The 25,016-nt window shown below is 38.1% G+C and overlaps 1 protein-coding gene across 1 annotated transcript in view; it reads right to left on the bottom strand.

Annotated features, from left to right (window-relative positions):
• Positions 1 to 25,016, bottom strand: part of LOC126334534 (DNA topoisomerase 3-alpha-like) — a 178,414-nt gene that overhangs the window by 61,612 nt on the left and 91,786 nt on the right. The window contains exons 10-11 of the mRNA XM_049996890.1: positions 2,604 to 2,808; positions 2,231 to 2,502 (exon numbers count right to left, since the gene is read on the bottom strand). Coding sequence (XP_049852847.1) covers positions 2,231 to 2,502; positions 2,604 to 2,808 — 477 coding nt within the window. The remainder of the gene's footprint in view (positions 1 to 2,230; positions 2,503 to 2,603; positions 2,809 to 25,016) is intronic.

The raw sequence follows: 25,016 nt of genomic DNA, 5'->3' as shown, positions 1-25,016 counted from the left end.
CTACTTTTTTTTATTCATTATTAAACCTACTCCTGCATTACCCCTATTTGATTTTGTGTTTATAACCCTGTAGTCACCTGACCAGAAGTCTTGTTCCTCCTGCCACCGAACTTCACTAATTCCCACTATATCTAACTTTAACCTATCCATTTCCCTTTTTAAATTTTCTAACCGACCTGCCCGATTAAGGGTACTGACATTCCACGCTCCGATCCGTAGAACGCCAGTTTTCTTTCTCCAGATAACGACATCCTCTTGGGTAGTCCCCGCCCGGAGATCTGAATGGGGGACTATTTTACCTCCGGAATATTTTACTCAAGAGGACGCCATCATCATTTAACCATACAGTAAAGCTGCATGCCCTCGGGAAAAATTACGGCCGTAGTTTCCCCTTGCTTTCAGCCGTTCGCAGTACCAGCACAGCAAGGCCGTTTTGGTTATTGTTACAAAGCCAGATCAGTCAATCATCCAGACTGTTGCCCCTGCAACTACTGAAAAGGCTGCTGCCCCTCTTCAGAAACCATACGTTTGTCTGGCCTCTCAACAGATACCCCTCCGTTGTGGTTGCACCTACGATACGGCTATCTGTATCGCTGAGGCACGCAAGCCTCCCCACCAACGGCAAGGTCCATGGTTCATGGGGGGATGACAGACAACATACGTATCATAATTTCTGATTTTACTTATAATGGGGTGGAAATGTATTCCTGGAACTTCAGTATCAATGGCTGCTTCATTGGTATTGAAGATTAGCAGGAATGTGCCACACACAAGCACTGTGACATCTGTAACACTCCAGCACCTTGGGTTCAGTGTTCCGATCATCCTGCATACAGTACTGACTTAATACCATTCAATTTTCATTAGTTTCCAAAACTTAAACAGCAACCTTGAGGAAGTCACTTTCATAGTCAAACATTCTACAGTAATGATCTCACCCAACTGGTCTCCCGATTGAAGAAATGTTTTCTTTGTCAGGGAATAAAGATGAGGAATAAAGATGTAAATGTAATGAATACAGATGTAAAATTTTAATAACATTCATTTTATTTAAAAAGCTTTAAGAGCTTTCACATAATAAATTCAAAGACATTACTTCTCACCACACTTACATACAAGGAAGTCATCTTTAATATTTATATAATTTTGCAAGTGTTGGAACCGATTCTGCAAACTCGGACACAGATACCTTAAAATATAGTTTTGGATCGGTATAACAACTTCTGGAGATTAGGCAGACTTCACAGACTGTGTTTCTCTTTTAGCATGACTGATTATGTCAGACAGTACTGCATATTGAAGAATTTCATAATAATCTTGAATGACAAAGGACTATTGTAACATCCAATGGTGGGCAAAGAAACTTGTTTTTGATTCTAATAGAAATAACTGACAAAGATGTAAAATGAAACCTAAGATAGTTAATATAGTATATTGGTGAAACTACGCACTGAATATCACTGATTTCATATTATTTCCAACGACATTCCACTGTCAAACTCACTTCATGTGGGTTCATTCATTGTAATTTCTATTCCCTATTGTCATTTAAAAGTATGCTAAATGTACAAACTTCATAACTTTCTAGTCACACTGACGTCACGATTTGGTAAAGTAACATCAGTATGCAAGGAATGATTATGCTGTGCTAACTTTCAATTACATTTCTATTGTGGTCAGAGTTATAACAAGTCATTTAAAAATTTTCTGGGCGATGGTTTTATGCCACACTTAACTACATTGTGAAATTTACAAATTTCATTAAAACCATTAGTATTACTGAAGCAAAACAAAATAAAATTAGAAAGAAACAGATGGCTTCATCATCACTTACCTTCATGATGTGCTACTGCCACTACATTCAATGGAAACACACAACATTAACTAACAGCACTCCCAACATGTTAGTTTTCCTTCCTCCGCATAGAAGTTGGGTTTCTTTTAGCTTGGATTTTGAAGGACATTTCCCCACTGCTCTCTCAAACCTCGCCCTACCATGACCAGCTTCCCCTAATCACTTCCTCTCTCCTCTCTGAAATCTAGTAGTGCTGTTATTGTTACTATGTGTCTGTACTGATTATACAGGGAGTTGCACTTCCTGAAGGTAAGTACTGATCAGCTAGGTCATTTGTCTCTTTGCGAGTTTAACATAGTCCTGAACAGAATCATTCCTTTTATTAACTAAAAATAAATGAGGCAAATATATTAGCAACAATACCATAATAAGTACCTGTTCTAAGGCAATCCGGAAGACTTCTTTGTATTTTGCTAACTGTTCTGTCAGCACAAGTTTTGGGTCTTTTGTTCCTTCACATATTCTCTTCAGATCGATTTCCAGCTCAGCACGCAGATTAGGCTTTGACATTGGAAATCCCATTGAGTCATAACCCTCAACAAGACCCATCCCCAGACAACCAGGCACAAAATACATCTGATTCTCAAGACCAACATAGGAGCGCTGTTTTATTGTCTCTATATGATCGGCATGAGTTGCATCAGTCCCTAATGGAATTGAAATTAATGGTTAAACAAAATAAAATGGAGAGCTAAGTGAAATATAAGGGTTCTGATTGTCTTTTACCTATGTTCTGATTGTCTTTTACCTATGCCATGTTTTTCCATAAGGGCTATGAGATCTGCTTCTGTCAACAGATTAGGTGGGCTGGTTTCACCATCAACCATTTCTATTGTTGTTGGCGTAAATTTCTGATTATTTTGGTAGATATGTATTTCTTTGGCATTCCATTTTTCATAAGGATAAACATCCAAGTAATTCCTTGCAATTATCATCAAGCCAGTTGCCACAAACTAAAACAAAAACAAATACATTTATCAAAACTCTGATAAATGAGACTATACAGCTTACATTATGATTATAACAATGACAATAATCAATTATTGATAAAATTATTTAATTGGATAGATAAAAAATCTACTCACCTAGTGGAAGCAGAACGCACACACTAAAGACTGCTGTGATTGGCAAGCTTTTGACTTCAGTGGCTCCTTTTTCAGGCAGAAGGGTTGAAGGGAAAGGGGGAAGGAAGAAGGATGAAGGAAAAGGACTGGAGAGGTCTAGGAAAATGGGTAGATTTTGGGAAAGTCACCCAGAACCGTGGTTCAGAGGAGACTTACCGTACAGGATGTGAAGTAAAGACTGACTGTTGGGGACTGCATCTTATCTGATGCAGTCCCCAACAATCAGTCTCTCCTCCTCAACCTGTACTGTACATCTTATCCGATGCAGTCCCCAACAATAAGTCTTTCCTTCGCAACCTGTAATGTAAGTCTCCCCTGACCTGCAGTTCTGGGTGACATTTCCAAAATCTACCCCTTTTCCTAGACCTCTCCAGTCCTTTTCCTTCACCCTTCTTCCTTCCCCTTCAACCCCTCTGCCCAAAGAAGGAGCCACTGGCTCCGAAAGCTTGCCAATCAGAACAGTATTTTACATGTGTTCTGCCACCGCTTGCTGAATAGATTTTTTTATCTATCCAATTAAATAATTACATTATCATTAGTTACAAACTATACTGATTCCCAAAGAAATAATGTAAATTGTTATAGAACGAGTTAAAGTCAAAGATCCTGTACATAATACATTTCTAACTTAAAACTGAAAACTATGCAGCACAATGCTAACCAGCAGAACTACAACAGTATAATGCCTCAGTGAGTAGAGCAACAGAAAATCAAATCATTAAAGATGATAACATTAAAACTAAATTTAAAAACCTAATTTGTGACACACTAACAAACATAATATATAAAGTGAAATTTATGAGCAAAATAAGCCAGCCATTTGAAACAAAAATTGATGAAAGTAAGGTGGAAGGGTTGCTGCCTGTACAGCTTAGCTGTGTCTTAGAAAAAATAGAGAAAAGATCTAGAATTTGTAGTTTAAACATCACAAAACTGGACCAATAATTCTACAAAGTGGATCAAATGGAATGAAGCACAACTGCCTAGTATTTGCAGATGACTATGCAATGCTTTCAACGTATATAACAAAAGCAGTTGCTTGAATAAACCTGTTACAGAAACATGAATGGTCTCCAAATTTCTGCTGAAAAAACTAAGTTTATGACGAACATCAAAGATGCACCAAAATATACAGAAAAGCATATATATAAAATAGAAAGTATTAGTATGTTTATACCTCAGACAAATCATCCAGCTGAATGGATTAGAAAAATTGGCCACAGAAATATGAATTAATAAAACAGAAAGCATGTAGAGTTTAACAAAACCGTTTAGAACAAGAAGCACATCTCAAGAAATACAAAATTTAAAGAAGTCATAAAAAGATATACCAAATATAAATAAAATAGTGAAAGTAATAACAAAGAGAAGTTTATCTTTTCTATAACATCTGCACCAAATAGAAGAGAGCAGTCTAACAAAACAAATCTTCCTGTATTTGTGGAAAAGAGGTCAACAACAGCTTGAAGCACAGAAATAAGAAAAGAACTTATGGTGTGAAGGAAAAAGGCACTGCTGTTACCACATCACTATTTACTGTATAATAAAACACCACATTGCTGGGGGGTCTCAAATAATGCATACTTTTGTAAATTTTGTAACTTTCCAACTGTGTTCTCTCCAATTGCTTTGTCCTCCTTCGAAAAAATAAAGCCATGGTAACAAATGAGCACTACTCCAGTTTTAATAAGCGATTCATTTGATATTATTTTGAAAACAACCTTGTTTGGTAGAATGCAACTGCCAATTTTTTCTTCTACTTTTTGTACTGTCTCCTTGTAGCTACAAAACAATTTCTTTAACAGTTAAATGACAATCTGCTTGATGTTTCTACAAACAAATACTAAAAACAGTAACAGTTTGCCTGACAATAAAACAGTCCTCTAAATCTAGTATCCTGCAATGGCTTACTACAAATACACTTGATTTTTTCATTTATTCACTTCCTTCGAGAGAGATTTCCAGTTTTAAAAGTTGTAGGCATGATCTTTTAATGGCGCACAGTATCTGTGCGACTGCTTCCATAACAGCCTGACTAATAAATCTGGTCAACCTCAACTTATAGTCTAAAGTGTCTAATAGGAAATATAAGATTAGATTTAGAATGTAAATAGTGTAAAGAGCTAGGATGCTACATGTAATGAGCAGTGATGACGGAAACAGAAAAGAAAAAATAGGATCTGATAATGGAAAATGGAAATGGAGAAATAAACCTACATTACATGCAGATGACATGAGACAAAGAAACTGTAGATGGCACTGGCACAGTGCAGGAAGAACAAGAAAAGAGAAATAAAATGCCAGGTTGATATGGGCAAATAATATGTGAATCAAAACAAAAGTGATAGTAAAAATCATTTAAAAATTGTATTTAAAAAGAAATCAGTAACCAGCACTGGATATAGCAGTTTAAGGAAACAAGTGACTTTGCAGAATTAATTATTTGCTTTTATTCACAACATCAGTATTCATTAAAATCTGTGCTATTACAAGGCACACTTCTGGTGTTTTGCACTGATTTATCTTATACTGAATGTATTACACTGTACTGAATAACAACTGAAATATCAACAAATGTTAGGAACTTATTACAACTAAAGAGTGACTAGAAAAAACTACTGTTGGTGGCAACAAAAGGAATCTTGATTTTTTTGGTGGATATTGGTACACATGCAACAACATGCACTACATAATATATTCCAAAATGCTGCACATAAAAACAGGATTCTTCTGTGACCCATACTTCAAGTTCTACTGGTAATAGAAAGGTAGGGTCCAGAGTTTTGAATAGCTCTTGGGCTAGGAATCATTTGTATGCACAATAGAAGGATCGCCCTACCGTCACTATGTTACAGTAAAAGGTCAAAGTACGAATATTATATACTTTCTTCTGCTTAGGCAACTGGAGCAAATTGGGTGGTTCTTTTTGTATCTGATGTGGTCTATGCTGGGTCTTAAGAGGTGTCGGTGGTACCATTACTTCACAGATGGTTCCTTAGAACCACTCCCCCCCACCCAAAAAAAAAAAAAAAAAAAAAAAAAAAAAAAAAAAAAATATTTCTGCCATGTTCTAATATCAAAACCAAGTTGTGGATTTCACAACAGCTGTGGACAGCAAATGGCTACAATTTTTATGATATATTCCCAAGATCCTGATCTCTAACATCTAGAATATTTTCTTGATATCTTTATCGATTTCTGAGAAACAGTGGTCCAGAATTTTCTACACATAAAATCTAGTATGAGATGGAATCTAAATAATAAATAACCACAGCAATTAGCTCAAATTTTAATAGTATATTCTCTATGCATTTATCTTGAAGTGCCATCTTCCTCTTTTCAAAATTTTTTTTAGTTCACTGGTGATTCCTTAAAGAACCCCAAAAAAGCATTGTTTTATGTATATAAACACACACACACACACACACACACACACACACACACACACACACACACACCAAATTCAGGCCACAGATTCCAAGACATCTGAAAGTGTGCTACAGCTGTCCATTGGATGTTTAAAACCAAGTATGGTAAGAAGCCACCAACAAGGAAGGCCATTTACCACTGGCACAACAAATTCATTACACTTGTTTTTGTCGAACTCCAACACAGAAAATTCGCTCCGCACCTGAAGTGCCATGTTTGTGACTAGTGCTGACTATCAAATTACCAAACTACACTGTAGCGGTATATGTGGACAGCATGGAGGTGGTGTTCCTCAACACCCATAAGCTGGACTTCATGGTCTGGTACAGATTTATTGACATATTTGTGATCTGGAACCATGAAGAAGAAGAACTGCTATGCTTCTTCAAGTGCTAAACTACTTTTTCCAACTCAAATTCACTGGGGTTCCCAACATCCAAATTCCTTGATGTTGACCTCCACCTTATTGAAGCTCGCAGTCAAAACTTAGTCCTTATAAAATGAACCAATAAGGAAAAGCAACTCCAGTTTGATAGCTACCACAGCTGACCCACCAAATGCCGCCTTCCCTACAGCCTTGGAATTCGTGACAAATCAGTCTGTTCCAACATCAAATCCCTAAACAACCACACAACCAACCTCTCATGATCTTTCCCCTCTCACAGCTAACTTACAGATCTTGTTCACAAGTCAATGTTCCAGGCCTGCTCTCAGCTCCCTCTTCCCAAGAACTCAGAGGCACCCCACTTGCTATACATTACCACTCAGACTATGAATGTTTTGACCTAATACTTCTACAAGGCTGTGACTTTGGCAGCAAAACCACAAAATGTAATCTCTCCAATATCCTTCCCACACTAGCCACTGTTGCCTTTCATAGTTATCCTAGTCAGTGTAATGTCCTTGTCTAACCGTATGACATTCCTAGACCATTATCTCTGCCCTCAAGGTTCTTTCCCCTGCAGCTGTTTCCACTACAACCTGCCCCATGCAATCTCCACCACGAGTTATTCCAGGCCCCTACTGGTAAATACCACATCATCAAAAACATCAAAAGTAGAGCAACAAGTGAAATTACAAATGTTTTTTACCACCTAACATGTTCACTGCTGAATTTTTCTACAAAGGAATGACTACCACTACACTGGCTGAGTCCATGAATGGACACAGCAGAATTCTCTGTCTTGAGAGCACTCAGTTTCCAGTTGCTGAACATACACTACAGCATGAGTCAAGGACCTGGCCACTTGGAACATCTGACCCAGATATGGAAACTTGTTCACCAATATGGAAACTTGCTCACCAATATATTCTCACATCTCACCACATATCTTGACTTAACATCCATTAACAGCCCTGTTCTCCTTCTATATTTTTCATTGGTGGTTTTTTTATTTTTTTAAATTTTTTAATTTATAGTATTTCCTTATTTATGAAATTTTTTACTCTATTTTATTTTTGTTAGCTCCCTTCCTTTTTACCTTCTCTCTCTATTCTTTTTTTTACATCTGATCTAATCCTCCCCCATCTGCTATTCTGTTTCTACTAGTTTTTAATTTTATTACTCATTCCGCTTCTCATTTCCCTTCCTCTCAGTCTATTTTTACTTCTTTCTGTTCTTCTATCACCCCTGCAATGAAGCTTACGCATTACTAACCAATGCATTATCTTCAACTTCCTACTCTGTCTTACACCCCTCCATCTTTGTCTCCGCTCACTTTGACAATGGGTGGATTACTCTCAACTTGGCATCAGAGGACCTACCCCATGGTGTTAGATGAAACTAGTGATATGTGAAATGATATTTAGTGTACAGAACAGTGATGTGATGAATAGAGATGGGAGTGAAGGACAAACTGGATATACATGAAAACATGAAAATGAAGACAGAGGTCTGTTTGAAAAATATAGTCATACTGAAATCAGGGTGTATATGTGGTCAAGGAAAAAAAATCCCGGATTTCCCGGTTAAAAATACACTTTCTCCCAGGTGACAGTATATTTTCCCTTATCAATCCTTTGAATGGTTATGGTTTTATACGCGGGCATACAATTTCCCGGCACTTTAGAAAACGAAACTTAGGAACAAAGACACGTTTTGGAAATATCTATGATGTGCAGCAACATGTACACTGCATATTTTCGTATTATGAAAGTATACATTGGAATTCCACTAAACACCACTTGTTGCTTTCCGAATCATTGAAATCGAGATTTCAATGCGCTTTTGTAAGCCGTTCGTAGCTCATGTCACGTGATCACGCCAGCCAATGACAGTGGATATTCAGAGCATAGGACACGTGATGTAGTCAGCCAACAGCAACATCACTGTTACGTAGCACAAACACACAAACAGGGAAAGTTAATAGTTTAAATGAATATACATAGTGTTGCTACAAGAAAAGCAAAGTTTTCACATATAATATTGGTCTCAAGCTGCAAGAGAAGCTAAGCTTTCGCACATACTGTTGATCTTTTCTGCGTGTGTTATACTTTAAGATATATCACAGAAATGAGTCGGTAAAATTTTTAATAGTGACAGAAATGTCTGATCTTCAGGGTTCAAAATTAGTCTAAACGGATCGTCATCAGTTGATATTTAAATGAAAGTCAAACGCTGTGTAATTTAAGAAATTCATCGAACATTCTCACATATAGTTCAACTTACGTAAAACGATATTTACTTTGAAAGTAACTACCATTCGCAATATTTTCCCATGACCTGTTAGAAATAGGTTTGTTTCAGCAGTTGCCAGAGAGCACAGATAACAGGCGACATCACACTTGCGCAGCTACAATGACATAGGAAGCCCGTTTGTAAGTACAAACATTAAAAGATCATACATTATGTCATAAAAGAAACAAGACATCAGAGGATACTGCAAGAGCTTCGGAATTTCATGAACCATATTAAAATGTGCACATTTAAAGTGCATACTTAAAGGGCACATTTGTATGTCTAGACCTCAACCTCATATTAAACTTTTCAGTGTGGTTTTTGGGATGTGAATTTCCTTGGAGCACCAGTACTGTATTGTATCATGTTTGGTTCTTTATTATGGCTTAATGCCACACCTGCTAGAAAATGAAAACATGCACTTTTTGAAACTAGTCAGTACTGTGGAATTAAACATTCCGTTTCAAATACATTGACTGACTGTGGAAAAGGTTAACAAAAGTCAAATTTCTTTAGCAAACAGACAAAAATAACTTCATTGTTCCGCAGTGTGATTAGTGCTTCACTGTCAGAAAGGTGGAAATAAAATAAAATCTGAAAACTAATGACATATTTCAGCTTTCCATAACTATGTGAATGTGTTTTAATTCACTTGACAGCTCCAGGCCATAGATATCCGTTTTGTTTTCATTTGACGTGAGAGTAAACGAAGGGGAAACAGCAAAATCATTAAATGTAAACTGTGCATCAGCCCCGGATCTACAGCATTTGCAAACAAGGTCAATACCAAAAGAAAAAAAAAATTCTGAATTTTCAAAATATGCTCATCTTGTAGTGCACAGCTTTCTGAAAAGTCTGAAACATAAAACATACATATTCCAGGAAATTTAAGACAAATTATTTGGTCTTAAATATGCCAAAGTGCAGTGCCATGCCTCTTCATAAAGCATTTTTCTACCGCACGTCCAAACTATATTCAGGAGAGTGGAAACTGAAGTGTCCCGTGGTGCCCCTCCTGCTCCCAATATGGTTCAAATGGCTCTGAGCCCTATGGGACTTGACTTCTGAGGTCATCAGTCCCCTAACTAACCTAAGGACATCACACACATCCATGCCCGAGGCACTATAGGCTGGCAACTACTCGTAGCGTATGAAACTCCTTTATTGGTGGAAGTACCGTATTTACCCAACGTTGCACGTTTTGAGGTCCACATATGGATTCATGGAGAACTTGATGCTGACCAAAAGTGATATCGAAGGTACCAAATTAGATTTAAACCAACAAAACTGCCCATTTTTGAAAACACCAAGAGTGGAACGAAGTTGCTATAGCCAATGTCAACAAAGATCCACATGGGTGCCTAAGTCTGTTACACAAATTAACCGTAGAGGAACTATATTCACTTCATAACTAATCCCCTGACATGTGGATCCTATGTGACAAACAAAACCCAAATTTGTGCCATTGTCAGTCTAGTCAGGTTCAGCAGAGACATTTGTATAGTGAAGAAGTTTGATATTCACAAAACAGACATTTATGGCCATTAACACAGCTTGCTGGGTCAGGCTCGTGTAAGGACATGAAGAGTAAATGTTTTCTTCAAACTTTTTGTTAGAGAATTTCTTCTAATAATTTGCGCCTCCATTAAATAAAATAGAAAATATGAACCTAGAGTGCACTGGTCTGCACCACGATTAGAACTGAGAACTGGTGCCACACTTGGATCATAAGATGTGTGGTACAAGCTGCTGGGTGCTGGCCTTTCTTGTCATGTTATTTGTGGGTGAGCCTCATAACTGAACAATAAATATAAGAACAATTGTTACTTATGTGAAGTACAGCATTCCTGGAATCCAAAAATTAAATTTTTTGTCTCATTGTCTCATCTTACACGATAATTATGTAGCGTAAGTCATCAAAGTGGAAAGAGAATAACATGTGAATTTAATGGAACCATTCAGAACCACAGGCGGAAGTAAATACAGATCACAGGTTGTCAAATATTTGCAACTATTTTGCCAACTCTTAGTTGTGCTAGGGGCAGCTATATAGTGAACTGCTTGTTGTGTTCATCTACCTTGGGTTCTCAGAGGAGAGGTGCAAGGGTGTTTGGTTTTTATGCTGTGTTATCTCTAGATACTTTCTAATGTCTGCTTTCAGGTTATTTATGTTTAAGGCGCTCTATACGATTTAATCTAGAAGTCTTCATTTTTTAAGTTTTCCAGTGTGTGAGGGGGCTGTTAACGCTTGTGTTATGTAATTTCAGTGCAGGCATACAAAAGCTAGTTTCATGCATAAGCTACCACTACTCTAATTTTTCACGCTGAGAGCTACGTACCTCTACTATGATTATGGTAATGAGATAGAGAGAACTGCAGCAGTGCCTTATCTGCAGAGCTGTAACGTGCTCACTCACTAAAACGATAGATAATTTTGGAATCATTTCCAGTTTTGTTGTAAAAGCTGTATCTTATCACTTCCTTTCACAACTGCCTTAATTGAGCTTCTAACTGTCCCGAGCAAGTGACGAGTCCTAGCCCTCCAAGTCATATGTGTCCTGGCAGCCTCACACGGGTAGCCACAGGGGTCTGCTTTGTGAATATCAACTTACTTCACCAACAAAATATGAGAAAGACTCTGAAAAGATATGAAGGAACTATCAATGACACGAAACAGTATTTTGTTCATCGCCTAAGTATCAAACAAGACAGGATAAATCATGGAGCAATGAAAATGCTTGTTAGTATGCATTACATATGATAGATTTTGAGGTAAAAACATATGAAACTGCACATTTGCCTATTTTTTCTGTTTTTTTTTCTGCTTCAATAGTCATAAATTCAGTTTTTCCCTGTAAATTCACAATCTGTAAAATGAATGTTCGGATGAATTGAGTTCAAATGATATAAAAAGGCATTCAAATTTGTTGTTTGACATCATGGTTGGGAGAATTTAAAATGCCTTTTTAGAACATCTGAACTCGATCCACCCGAACATTCGTTTTATGATGGAGGTGGAAGAGGATGGTTGCCTTCCCTTTCTAGACATTTTGTTTAGGAGGGATGTTGATGGATCATTGGGACTTGCAGTTCACAGGAAACGTACTCACACTGACTTGTATTTACAGGTTGATAGCTGTTACCATCTGGATCAGCATGAAGGGGTACTTTGCACCTTGGTACATAGGGCACATTTCAATTCCAACACTGAAACTGTGCTAGCTGAACTGGCTCATCGTGAAGCTACATCTTGTCAGAATGGATATAGTGAAAGACAGATTGAACGTACGGTGTGCTATTGACCAACTGTGCATTGGGTGACTGATGATAATACTGAGTCGACACCTAGGTCTACTACCTTTTTGCCTTACGCAGGAAGCACTTCCAACAAGGCTGGTCGTATTTTATGGAAATATGATGTGAAATGTATTTCCGACCTCCATCTAAAATTAGAGTGTTTCTGGTTCTGTAAAGGATTATCTTGGTTTGTGTAAGGTGGGTGTACACCGCATTCCTTGTAGCTGTGGCATGGCATACATTGGTCAGACTATCAGGACCGTGGAGGACCGATGTACTGAGCATAAACGGCACACACAACTACGCCAGCCAAATACATCTGCTACTGCCGAACACTGTTTGGCTACTGGTCACCCTATGTTAAATAACAATACCGAGATATTGACATGCATGTCTAGCTATTGGGGCAGTGTTATTAGGGAAGCTGTTGAGATTAAATTACCAAGCAACCTTGTAAACAGGGACGGAGGTTTTTGTTTAAACTCTGCTCCGAATCCTGCTCTCTCTCCCACGGGAAAAAAAAAAAAAAGAAAAAAAAGGACAGAGTCAATGTTACCTCATCTGCTAGTTCATACCCTTTCAATACCTCTGACTTTGCTTGTCTTTGGTGGCACTAGTGTTCAGTGTGTGTGTATGTTATCTTTCCTGAATTACTCCAAGAACTGAGGTTTTTAATTTGCTTGTACATCACCTGTCCATTGCAGTTTGTACCTTGAAAATGGCAGAGTGTATGCCCGTCGATATATTGGTGGTCGCTGTAAATATTACCTGGCTGAATTCCTGTAAGTTATTTGAAAATTCTATATGGCAGGAGAACCTCAGGCCTTACTATCTTATTGTTTCTTCTTGGCTTCTGGATAATGTCATTTTGTACACATTTTTAGTTTTGTTAATGAAAGTTTTCGTCACAAGCTGAACAAGATAAGTATGCAGCTCATTGTTATTTTTCAATTACGTAATCTGCTGTTGGTTTGAAACTGTCCCTGAGAACAGCATTTGGTAGCACTGTCCCACTGAGGGCTGACTGAGCAGGCTCAGGATAGCAGTGAGGACACTGTGAGCTGTGCATGACGTTCTTCATAGTGCATAGTTAGTGCAGTTGAGACTTGGCAAAATAGCTGACGATGTTTGGCACCTCAAAACCTTTCAGTATTGACACTGAGTGATCTTGCTAAATTTTTGAAAAATTCTCTTTTTATACTAATGAAGTAATCTGAATAGTCATCACGTTTTTGTGACATCCAGCTAGCAAATTTAATTTTTTTGTCCTAGGGAGGTAATTCTACCCTTAAATTTCAACTGGTTTTATATTTCCTGTCGTGAATTGTCTGTGTTAACTACCTCCAGAACAATGGCAGAGAGCAAAACAAAGCAGTGTCATGTTTGGTCCATGGTGCCATGATCGCTTCAAGATCTAAGTCAAGGGTAGTTCCTGGTTCTGTACACTACTGTGTATCACTTCAGTTTCTGCCCCCCCCCCCCCCCTCCCCCTCCACACTCTCTGCAAGCAGCCAAAACAGAATTCAGTAACAAAATACTAAGAATAACTTTACATTGCTACAACTGAATGGTCAGCCTATTTTTATTTTCTTTTACTTTTAATCATAAACCTCCTTCTGTAATTAAATTAACTATATTCATTATTAGTTTTTATTGTTACTATTATCATCATTGTTGTTCATTCAATTGCAAGAGCTTTCCTACCCCTACTTGATATCAATGCACATGACTAATGAATCTGAATGAATGGATTGTTGCACGTTTCACTTGGGTAAAATATTCCGGAGGTGAAATAGTCCCCCATTTGGGCGGGGACTACTCAGGAGGACGTCATTATCAGGAGAAACAAAACTGGTGTTCTACGGATCGAAGCGTGGAATGTCAGATCCCTTAATTGGACAGGTAGGTTAGAAAATTTAAAAAGGGAGATGGATAGGTGGTTCATGGTGTGGGTACCTGTTGTCATGTCCTAGTTCATGAACCACAGGCAATGTATGAGTGGCCAAGTAAGTGGTCCTGCCAATCAGGATACCACTTACTTTGGAATAAGCCTGGGCATCTCGGACATATTGTGAGTCGTGTTCACCTTTGTGCTCAGACGGCAAAGGCTACCAAATCCACCGGTTAGTCCCTCAACCATTAGGGGTAAAACTCAATGGGACCCGGGGCAAGTAAGGCTAGCAACCTGCTTCCCTGATACAATAAATATGATGCTGGCAACAATCAGAGCAAAATGCCTCGGACCTTTGGAGGTGAAGGAGTCCCACCTCTAATTGACAAACCAGGGACTCCTAAGATATGACTCGGCAAATGAATGGTAACGAGATGGGGAGCTATTAATATCAGTGGGGGCTACTTTGGGAAGAAAGTAGAGCTGGCAGAGGCTGCAAGTAAGATGTGGTTGGACGTTTTAGCTGTTAGTGACATTCGGGTAAGGGGTGAGAAAGAAGAGGAAGTGGGAGAATACAAGGTCTACCTGTCAGGAGTCAAAGCAGGAATAGCACAATGGGGTGTAGGGCTTTTCATCAGGAAAGAAATGGAACCCAGCGTAGTTGCAATAAGGTATGTAAACGAACGACTAATGTGGGTAGATTTGACAGTGTCTAGCAAGAAAATTAGGATTGTGTCAGTATATTCGTATTGTGAAGGGACAGATCAAGATAAGATGGATAGTTTTTATGAGGCACTCAGTGATGTAGTTGTTAGAGTAAAGGGCAAGGACAGTGTTCTGCTCATGGGTGATTTTAATGCCAGGATTGGAAATAGAACAGAAGGAAATGAAAATATTATGGGTAAATTTGGAGAGGATATGGAGGCCAACAGGAATGGGAAACAACTCTTGGATTTTTGTGCCAGTATGGGCTTAGCAATCACAAGCTCCTTTTTTAAACATAAGAACATTTACCAGTATACTTGGGAAGGCAGGGGAACCAGATCTGTCAGTGACTATATAATAACAGATCAGGAATTCAGGAAGACTATGAGGGACACACGTGTATTCAGGGGATTCTTTGATGACACTGATCACTATTTAATCCACAGTGAAATTGGTATTGTGAGGCCGAAATTGCAGGTCAGGTCTATATGTAGAAGGATAAGAGCGGAGAAACTTCAGGATAAGGAAATCAGGCACAAGTACATAACAGTGGTCTCAGAAAGGTACCAGTTAGTTGAATGTAGTCAATTACAGTCATTGGAAAAGGAATGGACAAGGTACAGGGACACTGTACTACAAGTGGTTAAAGAATGTCTTGGAAGAGTAGTGTGTAAAGGTAGGCTGAAGCAAACACCTTGGTGGAATGCAGCCTGTAAAAGGAAAAAGAAGGCGTCAAAAATGGCTACATACTAGAACTCAGGTAGACAGAGAAAGTTATGTTGAAGAAAGATACAAAGCCAAACAGATAATTGCAGCATCCAAGAAGAAATCTTGGGAAGACTTTGGAAACAGGTTGGAGACTTTGGGTCAAGCTGCTGGCAAATCATTCTGGAGTGTAATTAGCAGTCTTCAAAAGGGAGGTAAGAAGGAAATAACAAGTATTTTGGACAGGTCAGGAAAACTGCTGGTGAATCCTGTTGATACCTTGGGCAAATGGAGGGAATATTTTAAAGAGTTGCTCAATGTACGTGAAAATACGATCAGTAATGTTTCAGATTTCGATGTACAATGGGATAGAAATGATGATGGAAATAGGATCACATTTGAGGAAGTGGAGAAAATGGTCAATAGATTGCAGTGCAATGAAGCGGCTGGGGTGGATGAAATTAAGTCGGAACTCATCAAATAGAGTGGAATGTCAAGTCATAAATGGCTACACAGGATAATTGAAATGGCGCGAGTGTCAGGACAGGTTTCATCAGACTGGACAAAAGCAGTAATCACACCAACCTTTAAACATGGAAACAGAAAAGATTTTAACAACTACAGAGGTAACTCTTTAATTAGTGTTATGGGTAAAATCTTCTCAGGTATTGTTGAAAGGAAAGTGCGTGTATAGTTGAGAACAAATTGGATGAAAATCATTGTGGGTTAAGGCCTATTAGAGGTTGTCAGGACCAGATCTTTAGCTTATGGCAAATAATGGAGAAGTATTATGAGTGGAACAGGGAATTGTATCTATGCTTTATAGATCTAGAAAAGGCATATGACCGGGTTCCTAGGAGGAAGTTATTGTCTGTTCTACAAGATTATGGAATAGGCGGCAAACTTTTGTAAGCAATTAAAGGTCTTTACATAGATAGTCAGGCAGCAGCTAGAGATGACGGTAAATTGAGTTCATGGTTCACAGTAGTTTCAGGGGTAAGACAAAGCTGCAAGCTGTCTCCACTGTTGTTCATATTATTTATGGATCATGTGTTAAAAACAATAGACTGGCTGGGTGAGATTAAGGTATGTGAACACAAAATAAGCATTCTTGCTATGCTGATGACTTAGTTGTGATGGCAGATTCGATTGAAAGTTTGCAAAGTAATATATCAGAGCTATATCAGAAACGTAAGGTCTATGGTATGAAGATTACCATCTCCAATATAAAAGTAATGTCTGTGGGAAAGAGATATAAATGGATTGAGTGCCAAATAGGAGGAACAAAGTTAGAACAGGTGGATGGTTTCAAGTACTTAGGATGCATATTCTCACAGGATGGCAACATAGTGAAAGAACTGGAAGCGAGGTGTAGCAAAGCTAATGCAGTGAGTACTCAGCTACGGTCTACTCTCTTCTGCAAGAAGGAAGTCAGTACCAGGACTAAGTTATCTGTGCACCGTTAAATCTTTCGACCAACTTTGTTGTATGGGAGCAAAAGCTGAGTGGATTCAGGTTACCTTTTCAATAAGGTTGAGGTCACGGATATGAAAGTAGCTAGGATGATTGCAGGTACTAGTAGATGGGAACAATGGCAGGAGGGTGTCCACAATGAGGAAATCAAAGACAAACTGGGAATGAACTTTATAGATGTAGCAGTCAGGGCGAACAGGCTTAGATGGTGCGGCCAAGTTACACGCATGGGAGAAAGGAGAAGGTACCTGGATTAGGTTAAGAAAGATTTTGAAGTAATAGGCTTAACATCAGAAGAGGTGCCAATGTTAGCACTGAATTGGGGATCATGGAGGAATTTTATAACGGGGACTATGCCCCAGACTGAACGCTGAAAGGCATAATCAGTCTTAGATGATGATGATGATGATGATCGATAGGCTAAAGTTAGATATAGTAGGAATTAATGAAGTTCACTGGCAGGAGGAACAAGACTTCTGGTCAGGTAAATACAAGGTTCTAAATACAAAATCAAATAGGAGTAATGCAGGAGAAGGTTTAATAATGAGTAAAAAAAAAATACGAGCATGGGTAAGCTACTACGAACAGCATGGTGAACGCATTATTGTAGCCAAGATAGACACGAAGCCCACACCAACCATAGTAGTACAAGTTTATATGGCCACTAGCACCACAGATGACAAAGAGATTGAAGAAATGATTAAAGAGATTATTCAGATAGTCAAGAGAGACCAAAATTTAATAGTCATGGGGGACTGGAAGTCGATAGTAGGAAAAGGAAAAGAAGGAAAAGTAGTAGGTGAATATTGAATGAGGGAAAGGAATGAAAGAGGAAGTCGCCTGGTAGAATTTTGCAAAGAGAACAACTTAATCATAGCTAATACTTGGTTTAACAATCATAAAAGAAGGCTAAATATGTGGAAGAGGCCTTAAGACAGAGATCTAGGAACCAGGTTTTAAATTGTAAGACATTTCCAGGGGCCATTAAAACTGAAGAAACTGAAAAAAGTGGGAATTTAAGGAGATGGAACCTGGATAAACTGAAAGAACCAGGGGTTGAAGAAAGTTTCAGAGAGAGTATCAGGGAACGATTGACAAGAATGGGTGAAAGAAATACAGTAGAAGAAGAATGGGTAGCTTTGAGAGATGAAATAGTGACAGCAGAGGATCAAGAAGGTAGAAAGATGAGGGCTAACAGAAGTAAGGATGTAGAGGCTTATCTCACAAGGGGTAAGACAGATACTGCCTACAGGAAAATTAAAGAGACCTTTGGAGAAAAGAGAACCACTTGCATGAATGCTCAGACGGAAGCCCAGTTCTAAGCAAAGAAGGAAAAGCAGAAAGGTGGAAGGAGTATGTAGGGTTTATACAAGGGCGATGTACTTGAGGGCAATATTATGGAAATGGAAGAGGACATAGATGAAGATGAAATGGGAGATATGATACTGCATGAAGAGTTTGACAGAGCGCTGAAAAACCTGATTTGAAGCAAGGCCCCCGGAGTAGAAAACATTCCATTAGAACTACTGACGGCCTTGGGAGAGCCAGTCCTGACAAAGCACTACCATCTGGTGAGCAAGATGTATGAGACAGGCAAAATACCCTCAGACTTCAAGAAGAATATAATAATTCCAATCCCAAATAAAACAGGTGTTGACAGATGCGAAAATTACCAAACTATCAGTTTAATAAGTCATGGTTGTAAAATATGAACATGAATTCTTTACAGACAAATGGAAAAACAGGTAGGAGCTGACTTCGGGGAAGATCAGTTTGGATTCCATAGAAATGTTGGAACATGTGAGTCAATACTGACTCTATGACTTATCTTAGAAGATAGATTAAGGAAAGGCAAACCTACATTTCTAGCATTTGTAGGCTTAGAGAAAGCTTTTGACAATGTTAACTGGAATACACTCTTTCAAATTCTGAAGGTGGTAGGGGTCAAATACAGGGAGCAAAAGGCTATTTACAATTTGTACAGAAACCAGATGGCAGGTATAAGAGTCGAGGGACGTGAAAGTTGAGAGTTGAGGAGCATGAAAGGGAAGCAGTGGTTGGGAAGGGAGTGGGACAGGATTGTAGCTTATCCCTGATACTATTCAATCTGTATATTGAGCAAGCAGTGAAGGAAACAAAAGAAAAATTCGGAATAGGAATTAAAAATCATGGAGAATAAATAAAAACTTTGAGGGTTACCGATAACATTTTAATTCTGTACAAGACAGCATAGGACCTAGAAGAGCAGTTGAATGGAATGGACAGTGTCTTGAAAGGAGGATATAAAATGGACATCAACAAAAACAAAACGAGGATAATGGAATGTAGTCAAATTAAATCAGGTGATGCTGAGGGAATTAGATTAGGAAATGAGACACTTAAATTAGTTAATGAGTTTTGCTATTTGGGGTGAAAAATAAGTGATGATGATCGAAGTAGAGAGGATATCAAATGCAGACTGGCAGTGGCAAGGAAAGTGTTTCTGAAGAAGAGAAATTTGTTAACATTGAGTATAGATTTAAGTGTCAGGAAGTCATTTCTGAAAGTATTTGTATGGAGCGTAGCCATGTATTGAAGTGAAACATGGACGATAAATAGTTTGGACAAGAAGAGAATAGAAGCTTTCGAAATGTGGTCAGAAGAATGCTGAAGATTAGATGAGTAGAGCATGTAACTAATGAGAAAGTACTGAATGGAATTAGGGAGAAGAGGAATTTGTGGCACAACTTGACTAAAAGAAGGGATCGGTTGGTAGGGCTGGTTCTAAGGCATCAAGGAATCACCAATTTAGTATTGGAGGCAGCATGGGGGGTAAAAATCATAGAGGGTGACCAAGAGATGAATACACAAAGCAAATTCAAAAGGATGTCAGTTTCAATAGGTACTTGGACATGAAGAAGCTTGCACAGGATAGAGTAGCATGGAGAGCTGCATCAAACCAGTCTCTGGACTGAAAACCACAACAACAACAACAACAACAACAACAACATGTAAAATAACATGGAAGTTCCGTGTAATCAAGTGCTTGTTCCACTTGTGACATTCGATTTTGAGTCCTATTCATAAGCATTCTGGCAACATCGATATAATGCCTTATGGGAGCAGGCAAATGGTCTGCTTTATGGGCACCAAGCAACACACAAAAAAGTTGCTGGAAAGATTACAAGAAACCACCAGTGACATTTGGATTGTTTTGATCGTTAAGGGACCATACAAGAAGGGACCATTATGAAAGCAATGAATAGGTTAGTTAGTACGCATTATGTGTACTGGTTTCAAGGTGGAAAAATGTGAAGGTGCAGAATGGCACACTGCTCACATTTACAATTTAGTTTCCCACTTAACGAACATAATTTTCAGTTTCTTCTTTTCTCAGATGAATTGATTACTGTGTAGCACTGAATAATAAGTTAACTGTTTTTCTTCTTGCTTCCATCCGCACCAAAATAGTTCTGCATACTAGTGCTAGTTATGAAACACTATTTGTGTGTGTCACAAGACTGCACACAGACATAGTTCATTTCAAGGTGCAAGGTATTTAATATCTTATTGTTTTGTTATGTGTGGGGGAAGGCTGATTTCCACTTACTTTTTATTCCACTGAAATAAGCTTTTATTCCAAACTATCAAAGTTTCTATTCTGGGGAAATTCTAATCATGATGGTAAATTATATACCTCAATATTTCATTTTCTGTATGAGCAGAAACTAATATCATTAGCTTTGCTATCCCTAAGCTGAAATTATATAGCACCAGTGTTTACGCCCCATCCCTCTCCCTGTCCATCCAGAAAGCTTCAAAAATGAGGAGCTCTTGATTAAATCCAACTGAATACCTTAAATACAGATAGCCTGAAAGGTGACATTAGAAATTATCATAAATGATTATGAAAAATGTTGTGTAAAATTAAAATGGGCTCACGCCTCCCGTATGAGAATGAGAACTGGTATAAGATGATCACAGCAAGCATTTTGCTATATCACTGCCCCTAGGACAGCTAAGGCTTGGCAACATGATTGCAAATATTGGGCAACTGTGTAACAGAGCATTCACTTTCTTTTGTAGTCCTGAATGGTTCTGCTAAATTCACTTAGCATTCCCTTTCCCATTTTCTCATGTAAGATGAGACGCAAAATTTAACTCTTGGACTCCAAGAATACTGTACTTCATGCAACTAACAACTATTTTTATCTTTAAATTCAATTATGATGCTCAGCTACCAATACTGTTGTGAGAGAGACCAGCACCCAACAGAGTCTTATTAGCTCAGCTGGTTCCACTTGTCTTGTAACCCAGGGGCAACATCAGTTCTCAATTCTAATCACGGTGCAAACACTGCACTCTAGGTTCCTCTTTTCTGTTTTATTTAATGGAACTGCAAATTATTAGAAGAAATTCTTTAATAATTACTGAAGAAAAGTTTTACACCTCAAGTTTTTTCTCGATGTCGACTCAATAAACTGGGTTAATAATCAGAGCTGTCTGCTTTTTCAATAATGAGCTTCTTCATTAAACAAATGTCCCTGAAGAACTTTGAATCGGCCTTCAAAGACACAATTTCAAGTTTTGCTCATCACGTAGGAGCCATATCTCAGAGGAATAGTTATGAAGTGAATTTAGTTCCTCCATGCTAAGTCTAGGTAATGGTAATTACACACTTCTGTAGAAGTTTGTTGTTTGTTGACAGTGGCTTCAGCAACTTACTCCACTCTCGGTATCTTCAAAAATGGGCAATTGTGTTGGTTTAAATCTAATCCAATGCCTTAAATCCCACATACAATCTGCATTAAATAAAGTTCTCCATGAATCCATAGATGGACGTCAAAATGTGCAGTGTGCCTGTGTGGTTATAGAGAAATCACTGCAATGTATTCACACAGTTGATTGCATACATTTACTGTACAAAATTGAACAATGACAGTAAAACTCATTACACCCCAGTTATTCACTGTGGCTTGATGAATACCTATGAATTCCTGATGAAAAACTGCATGAAGGATAGCTTCTAAAAGGAAAAGAAATGAGATATGAGGCATTAATAACAACCTCAAACAACATAGTGCAGTATTTTGATTGGATCACAAACTATAATATTAATTTTGAGCCATACTTATGTCCAGTGCTTGATTTTTGATGGTACATGCCAGTCACCATACTGGTATCTCTGTTAGGGGGAAGGGGGGGGGGGATGACACCCTGGAAGGTCACAATACTGGGAACCTCTTTTTTTACAAATTATGCACTGTTCATGTCTTCCATGTTAGTCTAACACAATATTCATGACATAAAAATGGGCCTTCTGTCCCTATGTGAAATACATATCATTTACATCTTTTGTGGAATGTCACTAAACAACTGTAAAGCATTTTATACTCTCCAAAGCAATGCACAGTGGCAGATGCTTTCAACACACGCACAAGGGAATGCAGTTCCAGTATGACAGCTGTTGACAAGTGCCAGCCAGTGGGTCCTGCAGCGATCTGACACATGCATTGTTCAAAGGTAGATGGTCTGTCATGAAATCTGTCGCAAAAATGTTTTTGGACGGAGCTGTTACTAGCAGTGTGTCAAAAGTGAAATACATTGTTGTTGCTGTGTTACCATTACACTCAGGACTTCAGCATTCACATAAAAGGTGCTATAAAATTTATGCACCAAGCACTTTTGACTTCCAGACATGGCATTCAGACAATGTGCTATTTACCATGAGACTATGGGCAAAGATGTCCCATAACAACTTAAATGGACACGAGCCTTTTCCCATTAATGCCACAGCCTACAGTATTGCCACTTTGTGCACATACATAGACTTACAGAATTATCAGCACAGGCTTGTTTCTGTCCCATGCCATGATTGGCACGGAATCAGACTCTGTGGTGGCTGGCCTCCTATCAAATAGTGTACATAAAAAAGTAATGTACTTAGCAGCCTTATAGAGTGTAACAACAGGGACAATGTCAAATGATATGCCAGATATAAACTGGTGAAAGAAGATTAATGTCAAACTGTCAACTGTGCCGATTCTTTCATACCGACGTAACCACTCAGTATGAAAAATAAGACTTCTGTGTCAAGAGAGGCATACAAGACACCCAATAACATCAGAAAGTAATAACTAAGATTCAAATTTTAGACAGCAACAGGATTTGCATGCAGTTGACACACTGATGGCAAGAGCCATTTTGTCTGGACAGAAGCAGAGGAGTAAACATCGTGTCACAAAGTGATACAAAAAAGTTACTGAACACGAAGTAAATCAGGGAGATAAAGAAATGTTGAAAAGAAGAAGGTAAAGTAGACTGCAATGGTGAAACAGAAAACATGAGTGAATTAAAATTTAGAAATTATTAACTCTAAGGTTTGTTAAGTGAACAACTGAGTTTTACTTTCCATGATTCTGTTAGATAACTATTTTTAATACACATAAAGCTAGCAATGAAATGAAAGGCCTAACAATGAAAGACAATCAGGGGTTTAATAGCCAGTCTTTGGATTAGTGCCTTGAAATATATTCAACTAAACATAGATGAGGCCTTTAAAGGATGAAATGCAAATAGTAACAAGTAACACACACAAGTCACGTCCACGAAGATGATAAGATCAGGACATACATCAGAGAAATGACTGCAATTTCAAGAATTCATGAGAGGTGTGGCTGCAGAGAAATTCAAATAATTCAAATTGTGTGGCTGGAGGTAGCATTCAAATGACTCATTTGGTAAAATAATTTTCCATATCTCCAGTTTTAATTTTCAGATAGTGTTGAATGATCGAAGACTGCTGTTTTGTAATACAAAGTACTGGTCAATAAGTGAAGATCCTCAACATTATCACTGAGAGTTCGTGATTGCTCTCACAATTGTGACTATCTGTTTTAAAATATTTCTTTGTTTATTTTTTAATGCGCTACCCATACCTGCATTTTAATTTCACTTTGAATTATCATTGTATTTGTAATAATTATATCCTGTAGTTCATAATGAGTTTTTTATACCCAAATTTCTGCTGCTACATTCTACTACTACTACTTCGAATTCGGATTGGACACTTCAAATGTCACTTTCTGCTTAATGAGTAACATTTCACTTCCTATAGTTTAATTGTATAGATAAAAAAAATCTAAACACCAAGTGGTGACAGAACACACTCATAAAAGAAGGTTTTAATTAGGCAAGCTTTCGGACCCAGTGGCTCCTTCTTCTGGCAGAAGGGTTGAAGGAAAAGGAAGAAGGGTGAAGGAAAAGGACCAAAGAGGTGTAGGAAAATGGGTAGATTTCGGGAAAGTCACCCAGAACCGAGTCAGGGGAGACTACTTACCGCATGGGATGATCAATCTTTCCATCTCATCCAATGAGGTAAATATTCCCTTCTGCCTGAAGGAGGAGCCACTGGCTCTGAAAGCTTGCCTAATTACAACCATCTTTTATGTATGTGTTCTGCAGCCTCTTGGTTAGTAAATTTTTTATCCATCCAATCAAATTATTTTTTCAAAAACTGATTGTTTTTGTTGTTATATTTTACTTACATCAATTTCCAGAACCATTATCCTGTCAATCAATATAGAAAGAAACATTAGTTCTAGGAAAAAAGTATACTTTTAAATTTAATGCTTAACATTCCAATAAACTGAGGCAGTAGAAACAATCAACTTTTTCCACCTATCTTTTTAACTTAGTACTTTTCTATTTTTAATTTCACTTGTCAATCTTTAAAAAAGAACAATGCTGTATCAAATACTCTGCTTTAAAACTGACTCACCAGGAACATGTAATTAATGAGGAGAAGGGGTAAGTAAGTGAAATTAAATGAGAAATAATGACTTAAAAATACCAGGTCTTACCAGGCATAAATGGAAGAGA

Source organism: Schistocerca gregaria, chromosome 2 (genome assembly GCF_023897955.1).
Source record: "Schistocerca gregaria isolate iqSchGreg1 chromosome 2, iqSchGreg1.2, whole genome shotgun sequence".
Classification (NCBI taxonomy): Eukaryota; Metazoa; Arthropoda; class Insecta; order Orthoptera; family Acrididae; genus Schistocerca; species Schistocerca gregaria.
The sequence above is the reverse complement of the archived record's forward strand: the minus strand, read 5'-3'. Positions and strand labels throughout refer to the sequence as shown.